We start from the raw sequence: 20,105 nt of genomic DNA, 5'->3' as shown, positions 1-20,105 counted from the left end.
ACTCACTCATGAACAGTTTGAGCCATTTACATTGAGTGGAACAACACTGACTCTTGAATGTGTATATATATATATATATATATATATATATATATATATATATATATATATATATATATATATATATATATATATATATATATATATATAAAACTGGCAGCAAAATGGGGAAGGCTAAGCTATATAGTTGGCCTATTTGTGCAATTCTTGCTAATTTCCTGGCCAGTTATTTGTGATTAAAATGTTTGGGACCATTAAAACACAACTAAATATTTTTGCCTTTTTTTGCCCAGGAGTGTAGCTATACATATACAGACTATTTGTTAAATCTCAGTCAGATCCTGAGAGAAGCCCACGAGCAGCCCACTGTTGCTATGGTTACCTTGCATCCTCATAAGAACCCTTTTGCTAGCGTACGTCTGTTTGCCACTATGCGCTACTTTGCTAACGTTTGTGCCCACTGAACCGTTATTTGTAAAACACTATATTATACATTTATTTTAAGAATATATATTGATTAAACTTTTCTGTGTCAGGAATCCCTATTAAAACCGCTCTTAATGAATTCGTTGTGTGGCTGTGATTTGATATTCTCGGGCTTTGCTCACTCTAAAGGCATGCATCAATGTTTTACCAACACATTTAGATAGTCTTGGCTCTCCTGCCGCCTTTGGTGTTTCCCAGAGGGAGGGAAACCGCAATGATGAGAGGCTAATGAGTGTTCGCCAGCAAAGACTTCCTCACGTTGTCGAGCACGGGCGCTGTTGCGCCAGACAACACAAAGAAGACAAATAACACAGTAGTAAAAGCTGAATAGTTCAGATATACAGAGCTTAGCCGCCGTGAGTCCATGAGGCTATCACGCTGCACGTTGTAAATCGTCATTGCTAAAAATATGCACGGCTGACAAGGTGTGGTGCTTTCTGGAGAATAAATAACTTGTAGCCTAATGTTTTGATGGTTCACCCTCATTTTAAAACGAACAACAACACAGTAAATAATGTACGAATTAAGTTGTAAATATTAACTTGGTAGTAAATAACGAAAGTTGGTGTACAGTGTCCATGTTACATGTGGCTACTTACCATAATAACAACAACAACAACAGTAAATTATGCATAATTACATGCAACTAACCCTTACTTAAATATACACTTAAATTTACACTGTAACAAATGACACCTTAAAATTAAGTGTACCCCGAAAGTTACTGCAATAGTTTTTGGCAAGGTAGCCTATAGCTATACCATTCAATTGGCTACCCCCACGGGCTTTGGACATGAATACTATTATTTGAAGTAGCCTACTTTGTAGTACCACGTAAACAAATAGGCTACCACCCTAGCGGCGCAAAAGAAAAGAAAAAATCAGGCCATACTGAAATGCATGATCTAAAAGCTTGGTACGTTACTCATTCAGTTCTTGATGCGTTTATATTTCAGTACCAGAATAAGCTTTATTGCCAAGTAGCCTATAGGCCTACTTACACAAGGAATTTGTCTAGATGAAAGAAGTTTTAGTGCACAGACAGAATGGCAGCGACAAGATACAAAAAAAAGTAAAATGAGTGAATAAAAATAAATATTAAAAAATAGCCTACACAATATACCAAATAGACAATTTAGGCTATAATGTACAGGGATGTTAGCTACAATGCAAGGGAATGTGAATAAGAGGTGTGGTTCGTAAATAAGGCCTTACCTATAAATGGTACAGATCAAAGTAGCCTACCATATGATCGCCTACCATCATAATACCATGTTCATGACTTCATGGAAGCCAAAATAAGGATAAAACATTAGGATTACTAACATTAACATAAGTTCACCCCCAAAAATATTATTGATATTTAGTTGGTATCAGGTCAGATTATTTTTCATTTTAATTCTAGCACTCACCAAGATACAACAGACCTGCTGGGTCGGATTATGGTCCAGCCATGTGAGTTGTGTATGTGCGCGCGCGCGCGCGCGGTCACAGAACGGCCACGGTGCGCGAATGGAGTGATTTTGCATTTGAACTCAGCGATGTGTCAAACGCAGTGCGTGCGCAGCTTTAAGTCCACTCATGCGATTACGTGGGTTGCGCGCGCCCGGTCTCATGGTGTTTGGTGCAGGTAGTGTGATGTGCAAACGTGACGAAAACTTCACCATCTCACTTTTGCAGAGGCACTGTTATCACATCCCCGTGATAGACTAAACAACCAATACAAATATTCAGAAAAGTGCCGTAAAGATATGGTCCGAGAAGCAACAGGCGCGGTCAGTTCACAACATCAGACAACACTTGGTGCAAACAGCTCGTCGATGAATCATCTTGTTTATGTTTTCCACCCGCTGCGTTGCTTGTCACGTGCAGCGTCACACAGTGTTGTTATACAGGTGAGAATGATTAATCATACCTGAAATAAAGCGCCAGAGAGATTCACGTTAATGCAACAAGTGGCTCGTGCTGTGCCATGGTCACTAAAGTGATGTTACGGATGTGACTGCTCATTGCTGCGAGATGGTCTATTTCTAAAGCAGCACGGTTTTATTCTCAGGCACGTGCACGTGCCTACAGGAGCCCCGACAAGATGATAATGGTCTTCCAAAAGCTGGTCCGTTTTTCTCTAAGGGAGAAGCTTTATATGGGACACAATGAAAATGTATTTTGGGGGTGAACGGCTGTTTTTGAAAATAAACTTAAAATAGCCCCAAAAGCTGAAAAGCACAGGAAAGTGCCAAAATAACTCTTCTAAACACGACGTTACATATTATGGTCGTGCATTGCAAACGTGGTGAGCACATCCTGGTTTAGTTTATAATTAGGCTATAGTATATAGCAATAGGCTAGAGTTTACCTTACTTACCACATTTCCACTTTTAATTGGTCTCCATGTTAGCAGCATCATCTTCAATACCTGTTTAAACTGAAACACAAGTGCGCAATAGCATATTTTGAGCACAGAAAGCATATCACTAACATCTAAATCATCAGATTTCATGTTTTTACAATTATGTAAATACATACATTGTCATGATAATTTTAGGTCTATTTTCTGATATTTCTATGTGTGACAAAGTCTGTGAAAAGTTAACACTTTTTTTTCACTTTCTAGCTACTTCTGTAATATACAGTGATCATATCCGGATTTGAGTGTCACCGCCTGTGCGGCGATTGTAGGTCAAATAACGCATATTAATATCCATGCACAGTTGCACACTATATGTTTGTATAGCGTCCATCTTAAAAATGTTAATGCATCTTTGCCTCATGTGTCATTTGCTATACACACATTTTCTAATTTTTAAAATACTATATGGCATATCCCCTTGTTTGCACACTTGAATTATCAATAACTTATATAGGCCTATTTAAATTTAATGTTGTGATAATAGCCTACCATGTTTTGGTAATAAAATAAAACGTTTTCCTATTTGCAGATCAATGCATTTCTGCACTAATCTGCTGGCTAAATAAATAATAAACATGGTTAATCGATCAGTAGGCACTAGTACTACAGTAGTAGTAGTAGTAGTACTTTTACATTAAACGCTTACATTAAAACTTGCGTACTTTACTTGACTACTTTTACTCATGTAGCCTACTTGATGTGTGTATATCGTCCAACACTGACATTTTGTCATGAATTATTGTATTGTTTGAGTATAGGGGGAGCAAAGATCTTCCCACACATTCTAAAAAAATGGATAAGGAGTGCTGACGAGTTTCACATTTACTTGGAAGTCTATAACCCTTGCACTGCAAACTTCTCCTTCCTTATACAAAACCACTTTTCATGCGTAATACGCGAGCACCAGATACAGTAATAAAGTCAATTCCTCTTTGACATCAGGCGATTTCAAACTCTTCAACTTAAAGACATTTCCCAATACTTAGGCAGGCACGTGCGCGGGGATTTTTTAAATTCGCACCCGAAATGTGCTCTGGAGAAACTGTGTCACTGGGCCACGAGGTTTTCGTCGAGGTCACATGGACACATTTCGAGCCTCGTGCAGCGGCGGGGAAGGAGGTGCGCCTGCGCTCGTCTCATCCAAGCATGCTCCTTGGAACGAGGCAGTTTAAGCAAAACCGGGCAGACTTGACAGAACAGTTCAGAGCGACACAGTTTGAGCGAGTGACAGGACAGGCGCACTGGCGTATGATATCGTTTTTACTGAATGAACCACATTTCACTGACGTCTTTGCGCAGCATTTAATATCTTTTATCAGCATCTAGCAGACGCGCACATATTTTATGCGATTTCACGAGAGCCATTGCATGGCAGTTATGACTTTATCGTAAAGAAGTAGTGACAAGAAAAACAGAAGTGCATCTAGAGAGAGCGCATCTCCTCTCTGGGTGTTTGCATTGGAGATTGTCAAAAACCTGCATGACTTTACTGGGGCTCAACATGACGACAACAGTAGACACAAACAACACAGGTAAGACTCTTTGGATGCTCTGGCTCTAGCGATTTGTTTCGCCTATTAATAATCATCAAATTGCATGTTAATACATGTGTTGTATACGCACCACTGTTGGGCAAACAGTCCACAAACTAAATGTATCATCAGTGCGGTGGAACATCACAGCTATCTAAATAATATTTTTGTAATGTTTTTTTTATTTTTTTAATGTTTATCCTAACGACGTTCTGAAATAAATAATCGCGAAGATATGTTTAAAGACGTACTAATAATTTCGAGATTATTCATTACGCCTTGATAAAAGTGCCTTCATATGTGTGAAACGACTGTTCGAGTTTGCTTAATTTGCATGTTTATATCGTATCTGGCGTGAGAAAAGTTGGCGATATAGATAGAATGTAAATGCCAGACGAAGGGGGGTTAAGACACGGGTGTTCTCATGAATTTCGGGGAACTAGGTCATAACTGGAAAGTCAGGTGTACGGACATCCCTGTGATGTAGGCGAGCGTCGAAGATCCTCACTCGATTCACATGGACCGCCGTGCCTAGCCATGTGCTTTTTGTTTTCATTCTTCTCTCTCCGCCTACAGCCATTGGTAAGCGCAGGCACTCATTACATAATTCCGCCTTGCGATGTGTCTGCCCTCCGAGCGCGAACCCGTGTGTGACGCTGCAGTGTGAGCCATGTGCGCGCTGCGATTGGACCGTACAGTGAGACGCGGGGCTGGACATCACGTTAACCCGTGTTCACTTCAAAACTGGGACATGAAATTGATCCAGTTCAACATAACAGTTTTTTCTCTCCCTCTGGCATGAATACAGCGTCACAAAATATCCCCGTGCGTGGCTATTTCTTGGAACTAGCCTAGTGTTTAAAACATGTAATAGATGTATCTTTGATTATGCATATAATATGAAGGCTAACTTTAGTTTATGATACAATAAAGAGGAAATGTGTCAGCGTATTTTTAGAATTAGTTTTATTTGTCGTTATAACTCGGAAATTTCGTGTTTAAATCCCGATTAATGGAATCCATGATTCGAAGACGTGCTATAAAATGCTGATAAACGTCTGACTGCTAATTCTGATTTATTACGGCGCAGTCGTAATAAATTAGTCAGTCGTTCATTCATTAGTCAATTTTTTTTAATAATGACTGTTGCCCATAGCAACACTGTTTAAATATGCTCATCCTACATAGCTGTGTTCGCGTTCTGTTTCTCGTATCACTCCCCATTAACAATTGTTTATAGGTCATTATCGCAAATATTTATATTTATTCATATCTGTGTTGGAATTGGTGGGGGTTCGGGTTAACAAAACGCTCACCCTTTACCTGTCGTAAATTCCCTACAAGTCCAGTCTCTAGTGGGTTAAAGGGACAAATATAATGAAACCAATATAAACACTGACAGCATTATTAATGTAGAGTGTTGAGGCTTGCTCGTTGCATCTAGGCGTGAATGAATGGTGAAGCGTTTTAAAAAGCGGGGGTGTTTTTTGAGAGGCGTGCCTAATGAACCGAGTCTCGTTGAAAGGCTGGCCTTGTGTGGTGCACGTGGAGGGGAGGCGTGCTTCCCCAATGATACGCCTGAACAGCTCACACGCGCCCCCGTTGTGCTTACACAAGTATTTCCTTTGACAGAATGTTTAGGAAAGTCTGTTTAGATTTAAAAACAATTAGGAGCCAAAGGAAGCGGGTTTTTGAACAGTAGCAGGGTAAAGATCCAAAACCACTGTTGCCATGTAACTAGCCTATAACCGAAACACCCACAATGAACTCAGTTATAGCCTAGTCTAGACTAAAACTGCCAAGTGAAGATAAATCTAATACGTGACAGGAGTGTTTCCATGTTGTGGCTCCACCTGACACAGTAGCTTGTTGACCTTTTGTGCTAGTGCACACTTATGTAACCACGAACTGGTTTGCCTTTGACATTTCAAATGCTGTAAAGATTATAAATGCAAAACACTTTGGTATCCACAACTTAACACTGAAATAAGAGCACTTTACAGAGTGCTTGACTCTTGCATTGTCAATATAAGATCTAAGAATATCAATATAAGAATATAAGACCAAACATTGATGCACCTCTTGATGGAAATAAATGTTGTGGTGTTATTTTCATCATGAGGTGCATCAATGTTTGGTCAAGATCTTGTATTGACAATGCAAGAGTCAAGCACTCTGTAAAGTCTCATCCAGCACATCCCAAAAACTTTAAATTCATTTAAGGCCATTTCATGTGTGAAAATGATTTTCATGCTCCCTCCCAACCATTCTTTCACAATTTGAGCCTGATGAATCATTAAATCATAGGGTTGGAAGAACTGTTGCCAAACATATAACATGCTAGAAACATAATTATCACTGCAATAATGATCCAATCATAGACTATTAAGCATTTGTCTGTTTAAATCCAAACAGCAACCTATTTTTGGCCGGGCAGTGTATACACACACACACACACACACACACACACACACACACACACACACACACACACACACACACACACACACACACACACACACACACACACACACACACACACACACACACACACACACACACACACACACACACACACACACACACACTCAAAAAAGGCTGTGTCATTTAAGAGAAAAACAAAAGGCAAAGTACACAAACATGTTTCCATTAGGTGTACAGAAGGAAACAGTAAAACAAGAGCAAAGGACAGGGAGTTTAACTTCAGGGGACAAAAGGTTAGGAAAGGCAGCAGGAATTATCAGACATTAGGGAATAGTATACATGCTACAGTCAAACTCTATCACACTGCACAGTTCCTCAAGAGCAAAGTTAACTTGTCTTATCTGATTTGAGCTAATGAGGTAAACTAATGAGCAGGATATAAGTCGAACGAAAACAGAGTTGTAAATGTTTTTATCAATGCACATGTCTAGGCATGTGCTACCAACACATCATGCAGGGTTGTGTATTTGATACACAGAAATACCATGAGTCAAATGTGGCTTGCTCACATGGCTTACCGGTGCCAGTGAAACTGTAAACCACCCAAAAAAAAAGCCCTCTGAGACACAAATTCTGGAAAAAAGGAGTGGTCGCTATAACTTGTTTAATGTCCCCGTCCAGTTTGCAATAACAGTTCCTAGAAAGTATCCCCATTTTCCACTAGGACAGATTCTCTCCGCTTCCTGTTTCAGTGAAACTCCTTGTGTAACGGAGAGAAGAAGTTATGGGAACATTTTAATGAGGATGTAACAACAAAACTGTTATAGGGAGGAGAAAAAAAATATAAGAACATTTTCAACTCCGTCTCGGTGGGCCTCTCTCACTTTTTGTTTTTGCACAGTGCACCGAACAGGGAGCAATCTAGTAAATGTGCTTTTCTTTTTCACCGCTAGGTGGGGTGATATCATACATCGGATCGTGTGGAGGCTCTCCCAACCGGACCAGCCCTGTGTCCATGTACAGTGAGAATTCCAACAGCAGCCTGCAGTCCTTTACGCAGCCCTGCTTTGGTTCTTCATTCCCGCCATCCCCCAATGGATCCCATGATTCCTCACGCATGTACACCAGCAGCAGTAGCAGCAGCTCTAGCAGCAGCTCGAGTTCTGGATCAGGAGAGGAGGGAAGCTCATCATGCTCTGGTGGATCACCAAGAGGCCGCGATGATGGTGCACGCAATTCACCCAACAAATCAGTTGCCACCCTTACTAGTAAGTGATAAGAACCATACTCTACCTGATTAATGTACAGTACAGTATCCAGGAGAATGATTATAATATCTGACTTTCCTTCCAGAGCTGAATGGAATGGTGTTGCTGTGCAAAGTGTGTGGTGATGTGGCTTCTGGTTTTCACTACGGTGTCCATGCCTGTGAGGGCTGCAAGGTAAGAAAATGGCAATTTACAAAAGTTTAATAAACATTGCATTTTTAATTAAAGATTTAGTTTTTTTTTTTTTTAATTAACATTTATGTTATCTTTGCATTGTCCACAGGGTTTCTTTCGACGCAGCATCCAGCAGAACATCCAGTACAAAAAGTGCCTGAAGAATGAAACTTGTACCATTATGAGGATCAATCGGAACCGGTGCCAGCAGTGCCGTTTCAAAAAGTGTCTGTCTGTGGGAATGTCCCGAGATGGTGAGTATCCATACAACCAAGAAAAGTTTAGGGATGGAAAAAATTATAAAAAAAAAAAAACTAAAATAAATCAACTAATATCCGATTTAGTACCAATATTTGCACATCCCACAAAAAGTTTCTTAATAGAACATTGGCGTACAACATAAATATGATACAATTGTGACATTTTCTGTACTTTCCTTTCCCCCAGCTGTCCGTTTCGGCCGTATCCCAAAACGCGAGAAGCAGCGAATGCTGGCCGAGATGCAGAACGCCATGAACAACATGGTGAACAACCAGCTTCAGAATGAATTCCAGCTGGCGAGCATCACATCAAACACCCCGTGCTCGTCTTCCTTGTCCCCTTCCACCTCTTCCTCATCTCCTTGCCCAGGCCTTACAGTGGGGCTGCAACCCCAGGCCCCTGCAGTGCCCGTAGCACCATCCCCATCAGCCCCAACCACCCCATCAGTGCAACCGGCTCATAGCCCCCCACTTCATACCTCTTCTCCACCAACATGCTCTAGCCCAGGTGTAGACAAAACCATCGCTGCCATAACCCGGGCACACCGCGAGACCTTCGTCTACGCCCATGATAAGTTAGGACCAGCGCTGCTGCCTCACAACGGCAAGCTGGACAACCAAAGCAGCAACCGCTGCATGGCTGGATACCACCTCAATGGCCACAACACCATCTACCACCATGATAATAATGTCACTCATCATTGTAACAACTTCGAGGTGCCACCAGAAAACGGCCTCCATTTTCAAGCCTCCCAAGCACCCGGGCAACATCAGCAGCACAATAACAATGGCCAGCAATCTCCAAACAGTAACCTCTATGGAGCCCACCACAGTCAGGAGTTAAACAGCAGCTTCCAGGGTCAGAACTGTCCGTGGAAAAAACGCAAGGAGATTCTGCTGGTAAGACCTTTGTTATTCTAACGATATATTCTAGAAGTCTTAGAAGTGAACTTTTTGATTTTGAACCAGTTTCTTTTTTCCAGGCTTGTCCAATGAACATGCATCCTTACTCAGACCCCAACAAAACACCCCAGGAAATTTGGGAAGACTTCTCTCTTAGCTTCACCCCAGCGGTGCGAGAGGTGGTGGAGTTCGCCAAATACATCCCAGGGTTTAGCACTCTATCCCAAAACGACCAGGTCACTTTGCTGAAGGCCGGAACATTTGAGGTAAGTCAATGGGATTTCATTTAAAACACCAGACTTTGGTCAAACATAAAAGGCCACAATGCCAATTAGGTTTTACTAAGTATGATTTATTTTTTAATCTCTCCTGCAGGTCCTCATGGTACGCTTCTCCTCTCTGTTTAATGTAAAAGAGAAGACTGTAACGTTCATCTCAGGTGCCACCTACAGATTGGAGTCCCTGAAAAGCATGGGCATGGGCGATTTACTGGGAACCATGTTTGACTTCAGTGAAAAACTCAACGCATTAGAGCTCTCAGCAGAAGAACTGGGACTCTTCACTGCAGTGGTGCTGGTTTCTGCAGGTAGGTTGCATATTAGTGTTAATGGGATAATTAACTCAAAAATGAAAATTCTGTCATCATTTACCCAATTGTTGCAAACCCAAAAGACTTTGCTTAATCTTCAAAACAAAAATTGGAATATGAAACCTAAGAGGTGTCTGTCCCTCCATTGAAAGTCCAGGTAGATGATCCAAAAAGGTTATAAAGGTGTCAAAACTAATCCATAGGAAGTGTTGTGAAGAGATATGATCTTCTAATCTAATCTGATCTTATTTTGTGTTTTCCAAAGAAATGATGTGAGGGTGGGTAAATGATATGAAAGGGATAAATCATTAAAAAAATAAATAAAAAAAAACATATCATATTACAAACATGCATAACTGACTTTCTTCTGTGGAAAAAATATATATATTTTGAAAAACTTGTTTATACATTTAAAGTCAATGGTGCACAAAACAACATCAGACCCCATTGATTTTCATTGTATGAACATAAAAACGGAGGCCTTTAAAAAAAAAAAAATTAATTCTTAGACAGAAGAAAGGCATAAACGATGACAGAATTTTCATGTTTGGGTCAACCATCCCTTTAATGGCTTGACACAACATATTTATCATATAGTAAGTACCTTAAGTTTGATCCACTAATTAATTCGGTCTCTCATCATTTGTTTCTGTTGTACAGACCGTTCTGGCATTGAAAATGTGAATTCAGTGGAGATGCTTCAGGAAAGTCTAATCCGGGCTCTCCGAAGCCTCATCAGCAAGAGCGCACCTTGCGACGCCTCCCGATTCACCAAGCTGCTGCTCAAACTTCCTGACCTGCGCACGCTGAATAACATGCACTCTGAGAAACTGCTCTCTTTCCGCATTGATGCCTGAGGTTGCAAACCCCTGCTATGTTAAAGTGGGTCACTGCTGGTTGACTGAAAGACAAAAAAAGGGTACGAACATTAGAACCCTTTCCAAGAGAACCAACCAGAAAACAAACTAATGCCTTTGGCACTTAAAAGCACTTGAGACATTTTGAAGGGATGCTTTGGTGTCTAATGCTCGGTCAGTAGCCTTTATGGCTAGCTAACCATATAGGGCAGTTAAAAGGGTCTTTGAGCCACATTTCATTGCTTAATTGAAATGGGTGGTAATAATGAAGCAGACCGAAACACTCACATTTCTACATAGGGAACAAGTGCAAAATGTCTCTTGCAAGGAGTCACAGCCAGGCCAGAAGGATCTCCAGGCCACTTCCAGAGACGAGACAACAGCAGCAGAACACCAAGCGTCTCCTCAAACTCAGGCCTGGGTTCCTGCTACACCCCCACTCAGAGATTAAATAACCATTTTAGCTATGATGCAAATGACAAGCTGTACATGGTATGAACCTTCACGCATATTCACATCCCTGTGACTTTGTAAAATATTTGTTAATATATGTAAGATAAACATACTTTAATTGTTTTAAAATGTATAATATATATTTTTTTGTAAAGTTCATATGCTCAATGCAGATATATAAATATACAAGCACAGACATATAAGTAGAGTGTATGCATATTATAGAACCATATTCAGACATGAATTTCAGGTGTCTTTTACTTCATAAAGCCATTTTATGAAACGAGTACTGTGTTGTCTTTCTTTAAGAAGATATCAGATTTTTTTTTTTTTTTACTTTTGTGTTGAATAAATATTGGTTTATAGGTGTACTGAACACGTTTATTGTAAAATAATGTATAAAAGCATTAAATTATAATTTAATACTAAGTTGCTTTTCAGTACCAAGAGTAATTAGCAAAATATATCATTTCTGTTCTCAATAGTAACGCTAAGTCTGTGTGTCCTCTAGTGGGAGCTGATAGAAGACAGGAAATTATGCTAAGTCTTTTCCATAAGTGCTGCCATTGAATAGGACAGTAGAGTTCTCTGACAATACATAATTAAATTAATACATACTGTTTAAAAGTTTGGGGTCAGTCTAATGTATTCAGCAAGAACACATTAAATTGATCATAAGTGACAGTAAAGAGATTTATACGGTTACAAAAGATTTCCATTTCATATAATTTTAACTTCCAATTCATCAAAGAATCCTGAAAAAAGTATCATGGTTTCCACAAATATATTAAGCAGCACAACCGTTTTCAACATTGATAATAATAAGTTTCTTGAACAGCAAATGATTCCTGAAGGATCATGTGACTGAAGACTGGAGGCTGCTGAAATTTCAGCTTTACCATCAGAGGAATAAATTAAATTAAAATAGAAACTAGCTTTTAATGTAATATTTCACAATATTGTACTGTATTTTTGATTAAATAAAATGTACCCTTGGTGAGTATACGAAACTTCTATCAAAAACAAAACAAAATTTACAGATCGTTCATACGTTGGAACAGCAACATAAATAAATGGAGGAACATTTGAAATATTAAATACTGGAAATGTACAACAATGAATGGGCCATTTAATAAACAACCATAAAAATAAAGGCAACCTTAAAAAATGAAATCAATATAGCTAAAGCAACTAAAAGCTCTTGCAAATAGTTATTTTTATATTATTAAATAGTATTAAACTGTTTAACTACAGTAAATAAATGCAAGCAGAAAATTATAAGCAAGTGGAGAAAAAGAAAATACCTACTTCATTAATTATAATTCAACTTAGTACACTAATTTAAATTAATTTGAACAATAAATAACATTTTTAACATATGACAAATCGATATGAAAAGAATGGGGGGGGGGGGTATGGTTCAATTAGCTACGCAAATACTAAATGACAAGATCCTGCCAATTCTGCATAAGACCTTTAAGGCCATTTTGGGTTTACCAAGGACACAGAAAGCCAAAAGTCATTATTTGCAAAGACCTGTTATAGTTTCCACTGTCAGACATAGAATCTGATCCACAAAGACAATTGTCAAAGCACAGCATAGAGTCTAGGCCATCTCATTACAGACACCAGAATGAGCAGAGAATATGGAGTGCTCTCCACACACATGTACTCAGAACTGGGTCACTGTGCCCTCATAATCAGTTTCACAGCTCCCTATTGGCCAAATCCAGAACAAACCTCACATCTTATTTGGCCAATGAGAGCAGCTCCTGTTGTGCAGCACCAGAGGGCGGATAACTGGTACAGAAAGTGGAGTCATGCTCAAAGTGCCAAGTAGAGTATATTAGAATAACCATGAGGGGAAAAATGATTGATTTGCATCTCGTTTCATAAGCTCAGGTGTGGCCAGAAGCCAATGTGATGGGAGCTGTTAGTGTCAGAGGTGGAAATGTACCGACACTTCAAAAGTGAAAAATGATTCTATACAACTCTGTTGTGTAGTAAAAAAAAGGAGGATTAACTTTACAGGCGGCAGAAGAACAAGCTTGAGTCTAAACTGTTACCTAACCTGTTATGTCAGACAACGGCGGATGGAATGTGCATGTGGTGCTACTTACTTAAAGTGCTGCCCTCTAGTGTTCAAAAACAAGAGTAGAAGTGTAAAAGTAAAAGTGGGAAGTGAAAACTAGATGCCATTTAAAACATTTTAGATTCATTTTATTTACACAAACATGACATTTAAACTGCTGAGAGTCATGTGACCTCTTGCAATTACTGACTGAACAACGCATAGCTCTTTTCGACTAGAAAACATGTAATGAGCCTCAAATTTAAATGCTGATTTAAATGTCCAATCCTTTGATTATGGGTGAAGAGCAATTTTATGCAAATAATAATTATAAAAATAATGACAGTCTGGGTTGGTTAGATAAAGACTGAAAGCACTTTATAACTCACAATATGTACACAGACAATACAAACATTCATTTATATAATCAACAATACAACTAGAACTGTACAATGCAGATGGTGTATGTGTAATGTAATAGACTCTGACTCGTGACATGACATAAGTGATGGAGACCTTCCTTTCTAGCTCTGGAGTAAATTGTGTGAAATCAGATGTTCGGATTGGAGGAGAGAAACTCAAGCCACTCTGTCAGGACAGGATGTTGGTCTGGGGGCTGAAATCAGGGGTAAAAAAAAGTGTAAAAAAAACACTTTTAAAAAATAAAAGGCATGGATCAGCAAATGGATAAGCAAATTGAAACCAAACCTTTTCACTCTTCCTTACCTGTAGATGGGTGATATCAAACAGATTGCCGTCTTTTCTCACAGACAGGAGAGTAGCTCGGCCGTGTGATGGGTAACCCTCCTCAACCCTCAGGTGACATACAGTGGTTGCAGTCTTGAGAAAGATCAGAAGCTTTTCAGCAGGACACCAATCAATTGCAAACCTGATGAAACAAACAAAATTATTCTTTGTGTAAGACAAGTTTACCCTTTTTTGCTGTAAGGTAGTAATGCGGACATCCAGTGTTGTTAACTTAAATTAGAACATTCCTCCGCAACTGAGATCCAATAAAACCATAAAAGATGTTGTTGAAAGTCTTTCTGGTTACTTTAATGGTATATTAAGCCACTGAATCATAAATCTGAGCAAAGGTCATGTTAAACGAATATGAGTCATTGATTTAATTTTTCTATCAGTGAAGGCCATCCGTTATTCTGTCTAGTTGGCGGCGAGTGTGAATCTAACTAAAGTGCACCATAAATCTTTAACATACAGTGTGAAGAAAAACTGATGGTCGAATTGGATTTGAGGCGGAACATTGAGGGACGCATCTTTGTCGTTTTACATTTGAATAACTAAATTAATGCTAGGCTTGAATATTTAAGTGACTATATTTTGTTTAGAAACTAAGTATTACACTATTGATGCTGTTAAAGCTACCTCAGGACATTGACGATAATGACATACCCACAAGTGACATTTCACTGGAAGTTTTCCAGCTGGCTTATATCGTTGCGGAAGTTCTTAAGAATGTTCTGAGCATATGGTCAGTTTGCCTCTGCAACAGTCTCCCTTGATGAGTTTGATTACTCACAGAAGAGCATACAGTTTAAGTCGATTTGGACCAATAGGAAGATTTGAGGTCAGGCAGATACAGAAAGTTGACATGGTTGGTTCAGTTTATTTTTTCAGGTTTTGCTCATTTAAATCATAATTGTATTTTGTAATATTGCTCTGTTCATATTAGAGCAGTCTGTTCAGGCACAAAAGCTTGTGTTTAAGTGGTCTCCGCTGTCACTGCAGGGGGAGGCAAACATTCATCTGCTTCCTGTGGTGTCGAAAGCACAGCCTCTTAATAAATACATGTATAATCTAGCCTATATGCTCGTCTTGTTCATGATTAAAAAATGAAAATTTGAACAAAAATAAAAACTATCAAACATCTTATTAAAATTAAATCACGGGTAACAAATTATGACGGAATTTTTACGACCCTGTCCGTCAAAATGATCGAAAATGAGAACGTCTAACGCAACCACTGAATCGGAGTTAGCATAAATCAATTATTTTAAATGTTTGTTATAAATCTATAAAACCAAATAGTGCCTGGTCGTCAGTATTGAGACAGCTGCATTTTCTTAATTTATTTTCTTCGTTCAGCATGTTTTGAGAATTTTGCTCCTGTCACAACATTTCAGAGGATACATTTTAAGGACGAGTTGTATGGTGTGTCTGGGTTTTGATTACCCTTTTTCTTTATCAGCGTCTGATATCATTGGACCTTTATAACATATACAGTAAGTACGTTTTACGTCTACAAAAAAAAATTTTTTTGTTATACTTTAAGAAAATTTACCTGGAGTGAAGAGCCTGAATCTCAGACAGCATCTCTCCTTGACTTATGTACCGCTCCATCACCTCTATAAGGGCGGCGCTCACTTGCCTAAGTGGGCCGTTGACCACCTCCTCCACCAGGCCAGCAGTTCCCTGAAAGACCTACAGACAGGAAAGAGGTACATTCACAATAATGTAATGAAACGAAATGAAAACCAGATAAAACTAAAAAAGAAATGTAGTTCTAGTAGAATATTAGCTGTAAGCACTGAAAAAATGATAAAAAATATAATAAGAAATACATTTCATATTACCATATGATCACTACCATTCAAAAGTTAAACATTTTCAATAGTTATTTAAAACAGTAACAATAATTTTAAATTTCTTTGATCATTGTTCAATTTTTTCAATAATTAAATAGTCTTGGTTAATAAAATCATCAATTGTTAAATTGTCTTGGCGTTTCCACACTCTTTTTAAGTTTTAGTAGGGTACTGTACATAGGACAAGGATGCTTTTTTTTCTACAGCAGTACATTACAGCATTACAAATTATAGTATATTCATAATGCAAATAAAAAAGTTGAACCTCAAATGAGATTATATACATTAAATTATATATTATATATCCAATTTCATAATATATCAATTTCTTTTACACATTTATAATGCACTTTTTTCAAAAATGAAAATTACATCATTAATTACTCACCTGACACTTAGACATTGTAAAAACACTCTATATGAATTGAGCGGTTTAGTCCAAATTTTCTGAAGAGACTATCAATTTTTATGATGAACAGTCATTTTACAATCTCTTCATGAACTTTTTGAAGTGTCAAAGTTTCAGATGCTGTCTATGGAGGGACAGAAAGCTCTCAGACTTTATTTGTGTTCTGAAGATGAGGTTTGGAACAACACGAGTAAATGATGACAGAATTTTCATTTTGGGGTGAACAAAGTCTTTAATTAGCACTACATATGGGTGCATGTACAAAGTGTATATGTTTTATTATAAGAAGCATGTTCCCCTCTTAAAAATCAGGCAGCTCATTACTTATTTCATGGATCACAGCTCTCAGCATCACTTTAGGGAAATATATGCTGAGACACAGTACCTGAAGATGGAATTCATCACTGGCTGTCATGGTGATGGAGACACGCAGTGGTTCAAGTGATTTTTCAGCAGCACGAGGCAAGAGCTCAAGGCACAGCTCAGAGGGAGTGACTGAGAGCAGCCTGTACTGCACATTTCTGTGAGTCACTGTGACCAAGGTTTGCAGCCTGAGAGACAAAACAAAAAAGGCAGTGTTTTTTGTTTTGATATATTTTTGCAGGAAAATAATCAGACACAGTCATCTAACAATCTTTAGAATCTTTGATAAATCCTGAATTTAAAAAGAACAGTATTTAAAATAGAAATATTTTGTAACATTATAAATGTCCTCATCCTTTTTGATCCATTTAATGCATCATCTCTGAATGAGTAGGGAAAAAAAATGAGAGAACATCTCACTGACCCCAACCTTTTCAACAGTAGTGTGTATACAGACTCACCTGTCTCTTAATATTGTCCAGTCACTAATTTGAGCCTGCTGTTTTTCAACCTCATCCTTGAGCTTAGACAGATGCAAACCACACACATTCAAGGCGTTCTGGGCTGCCTGGAGGGAATCTTCCAACTGAAAGCTGATTTGTTTCTGGCGTGAGAGAAAATAATAAAAGCTATTTGTTTCAATCAGTTTGTCCCACAGCTGTTTCTACTTCTTTTTGGTGAAGAAAAGTTGAAATTATTGGAGCTAATTAGCCAAACCAGGAAGTCTAACTTGAGTGGACGTCTTACCTCAGCCCTCTGATTTTGTTTAGCTGTGATTCTCTCCTTCTCTTTGCACTCCTCCTTCTGAACGATATTTTAGAAAGATATTTTATGTACAATACTCCTCCATGTATAGCTGCATAAAACTGCATCATAAAAGTGGTCTCTTATTCTATCATTGTTGGAGTTTAAAGGAGTTAAAAATTGGCTTGTTATCAGATTAGTTTGATAAATCATTTAAAAAGCCTTTTTCTTCTTGTATTGATAAAAAGAAAAGTCTGACTACCTTTATCTGCAGAGTGGACAGTAGAGTCTGCAGTTTCTGCCGTCTACCCTGAAGCTCTTCCATGCGGACCTGTAAAGTACTGATCAGCCCTTCCACCTCCTGAACGCTCTCCTGATATTCTGCTTTTAAAGTCTTCCATGCAGAACGAGCTTCATTACCTGTGCCAGTGCACCCAAATCAGGGCATCATTTCACTGCGTTGCATAGCAGCAATGAACAGTCATGTACAATAATCCATGATGTGTGTGCTACCTGGGTTTTGGGGACATGGCTCATTCAGCAGCTGATCCACTGACTCCAGACCTGCCAGCAGCTGGATCATGTCGTCCACCACACACAGCTGCCTGAATATGTGCTTCTGTTTTCGCCTGCAGTCCTACGCAAATAAAAAAATGCAGTCGTGACAGTCTTTTCTTCCCTGTTTTGACGTACATGCGAGTGAAATGGCTTCTCGAACAAGAAAAATTTAGGGTGAGACTAGATTTTGTCCATCTGGAATTGATTGGACGGTTGTGGTTTGCTATTGGTGGATCTCATGTGACAGGTTGCCCCGCCCTCACGCCGGTAAACACGTTGTCAGAGATTAAGTCTTTGCAAGCGGGAGGGGAAGTTATTTTGATTACAGGGGGACAATTAGGATTAGTTCACTTTAAAATGAAAATTACCCCATGATTTACTCACCCTCAAGACATCCTAGGTGTATGGCTTTCTTCTTTCTGATGAACACAATTAGTTATATTAATAAATATCCTGATGCTTCCAAGCTTTATAATGGCAGTGACTGGGGCCATTTGAGTTTGAAGCTCAAAAAAGTGTGTGTGTGTGTAGATTAATAATAATAATAATGTGTGTGTGTGGGGGGGGGGTTAATAAATGCCTTCTGAAGCAAATTCATCTTTTCTAAGAAAAATATCCATATTTAAAACTTAAAGTACAATATCTACCACCTTCCGTATTCAATTTACGAAGAAAGTGTAATCCCTCTCGCAGTTTAAAACGCTTATGCTTAGGCCTTTATTAATCCCTGGATCTGTGTGGAGTACATTAATTTGTGAGCCCCGTTCACTGCCATTATAAAGCTTGTAAGCGTCAGGATATTTATTAATATAACTCTGATTGTGTTCATCAGAAAGAAGAAAGTCATATACACCTAGGGTAGCTTGAGGGTGAGTAAACCATGGGGTAATTTTCATTTTAAAATTAACTAATCCTTTAACAAAATAATGATGCACATGGATAAATCATTTATAATAAATACAGTAATATTCCAAAAAAGAAAAAGAATTTCATGGCTAATTTAAAAACAATATTTTATTACATCATTTGAAGGAAATCCTATATTATTGTTTCATAGTAACACGTTTTTTTTATAAGGTAGGGACGTTCGTGTCATAAACTGCAGTTCTATATAACAAAACTCTAAATTTACCATCAGATAAGGAGCCATCATTTCTCCCTCTCCTGTTTCCTGCAGTTCGGTGGTGTTGCATGATTTCAAGGAGGAAGGGTCAGTCCTTTCCAGAAGTCTGAAATCAGAGATTATTTCGTGTTTTGTTTTTTTTTGTTTTTTCATAATTTCTGTCATTAAAAACTTACCATGGTAAAAAACTAAAAAAAGATCAGTTTAAGCTCATTTCAAGCTAATGATCCTTCGGTCACTAATGAACTTACTCTAAAACAAAATAAAAACAATCCCTGTAAATACATTAATCTATAAACTGAAGTGGACATGTAATTACAGTTGTCACACTCACGTCTATTGTCTTAAAAAAAATGAAGAAAATGATTTCATTCAAATGACCTTGTGAAATGTAATTTTTAATGTGTATTTTAAATAATGACGTAGCAATGTTACATTTACGCACTACATTGTCACAAACAAAGATACAGTTATCGGAACGGGTGGTTTAGATGTAACAGTAACACCAAACCCTGAATACTTAAAAAAAATATTTAGATAAGCTTGAATGTAATGACGGCAATGGCTAATACTAAGTGGCCATCGTTTCATTGTAACAAACATAACTATTAACGTTAATTTACCTGAAAACTACAATTACAACGGTGACTATGAAGTTAAGGGAGACACATTTTCAGGGCTTTCACCACACACACATACACAATTTTACCATAGAACCCTTGATTCTTACCAGCACTAGCGTAGGCTACATTAAAAGTATAAAACATTATAACAATAGCTCTAATAAATGTCGTTTTCCTTATAGTTTGTTAGATAATACTCACGCTTCGACTCTCTCCGTCGCCATTTGTGTTTTGAAACTTACCCGCCTAACG

The 20,105-nt window shown here is 38.4% G+C and overlaps 2 protein-coding genes across 2 annotated transcripts; one reads left to right on the top strand and one right to left on the bottom strand.

The window, feature by feature from the left end:
• Positions 1-4,038: 4,038 nt before the first annotated feature.
• Positions 4,039-11,836, top strand: nr1d1 (nuclear receptor subfamily 1, group d, member 1). Its single transcript, XM_079821935.1, has 8 exons — positions 4,039-4,428; positions 7,806-8,120; positions 8,206-8,294; positions 8,404-8,548; positions 8,742-9,454; positions 9,538-9,723; positions 9,833-10,043; positions 10,707-11,836. The coding sequence occupies exons 1-8, from the start codon at positions 4,377-4,379 to the stop codon at positions 10,901-10,903; spliced, it is 1,908 nt and encodes a 635-aa protein (XP_079678061.1). The 5' UTR covers positions 4,039-4,376; the 3' UTR covers positions 10,904-11,836.
• Positions 11,837-13,559: 1,723 nt separating this feature from the next.
• Positions 13,560-20,105, bottom strand: LOC307129200 (uncharacterized protein). The gene is made up of 10 exons (XM_079821419.1): positions 20,055-20,105; positions 19,240-19,336; positions 18,063-18,186; positions 17,812-17,969; positions 17,553-17,609; positions 17,267-17,409; positions 16,828-16,993; positions 15,730-15,869; positions 14,154-14,316; positions 13,560-14,043 (listed from the first exon to the last, which is right to left on the bottom strand). Exons 1-10 carry the CDS (start codon positions 20,075-20,077, stop codon positions 13,978-13,980), a joined length of 1,137 nt encoding a protein of 378 aa, XP_079677545.1. The 5' UTR covers positions 20,078-20,105; the 3' UTR covers positions 13,560-13,977.

The sequence above is a fragment of the Gobio gobio genome (genome assembly GCF_949357685.1).
Source record: "Gobio gobio genome assembly, chromosome: 1".
Classification (NCBI taxonomy): Eukaryota; Metazoa; Chordata; class Actinopteri; order Cypriniformes; family Gobionidae; genus Gobio; species Gobio gobio.
This window is presented reverse-complemented; position numbering and strand designations above follow the sequence as displayed.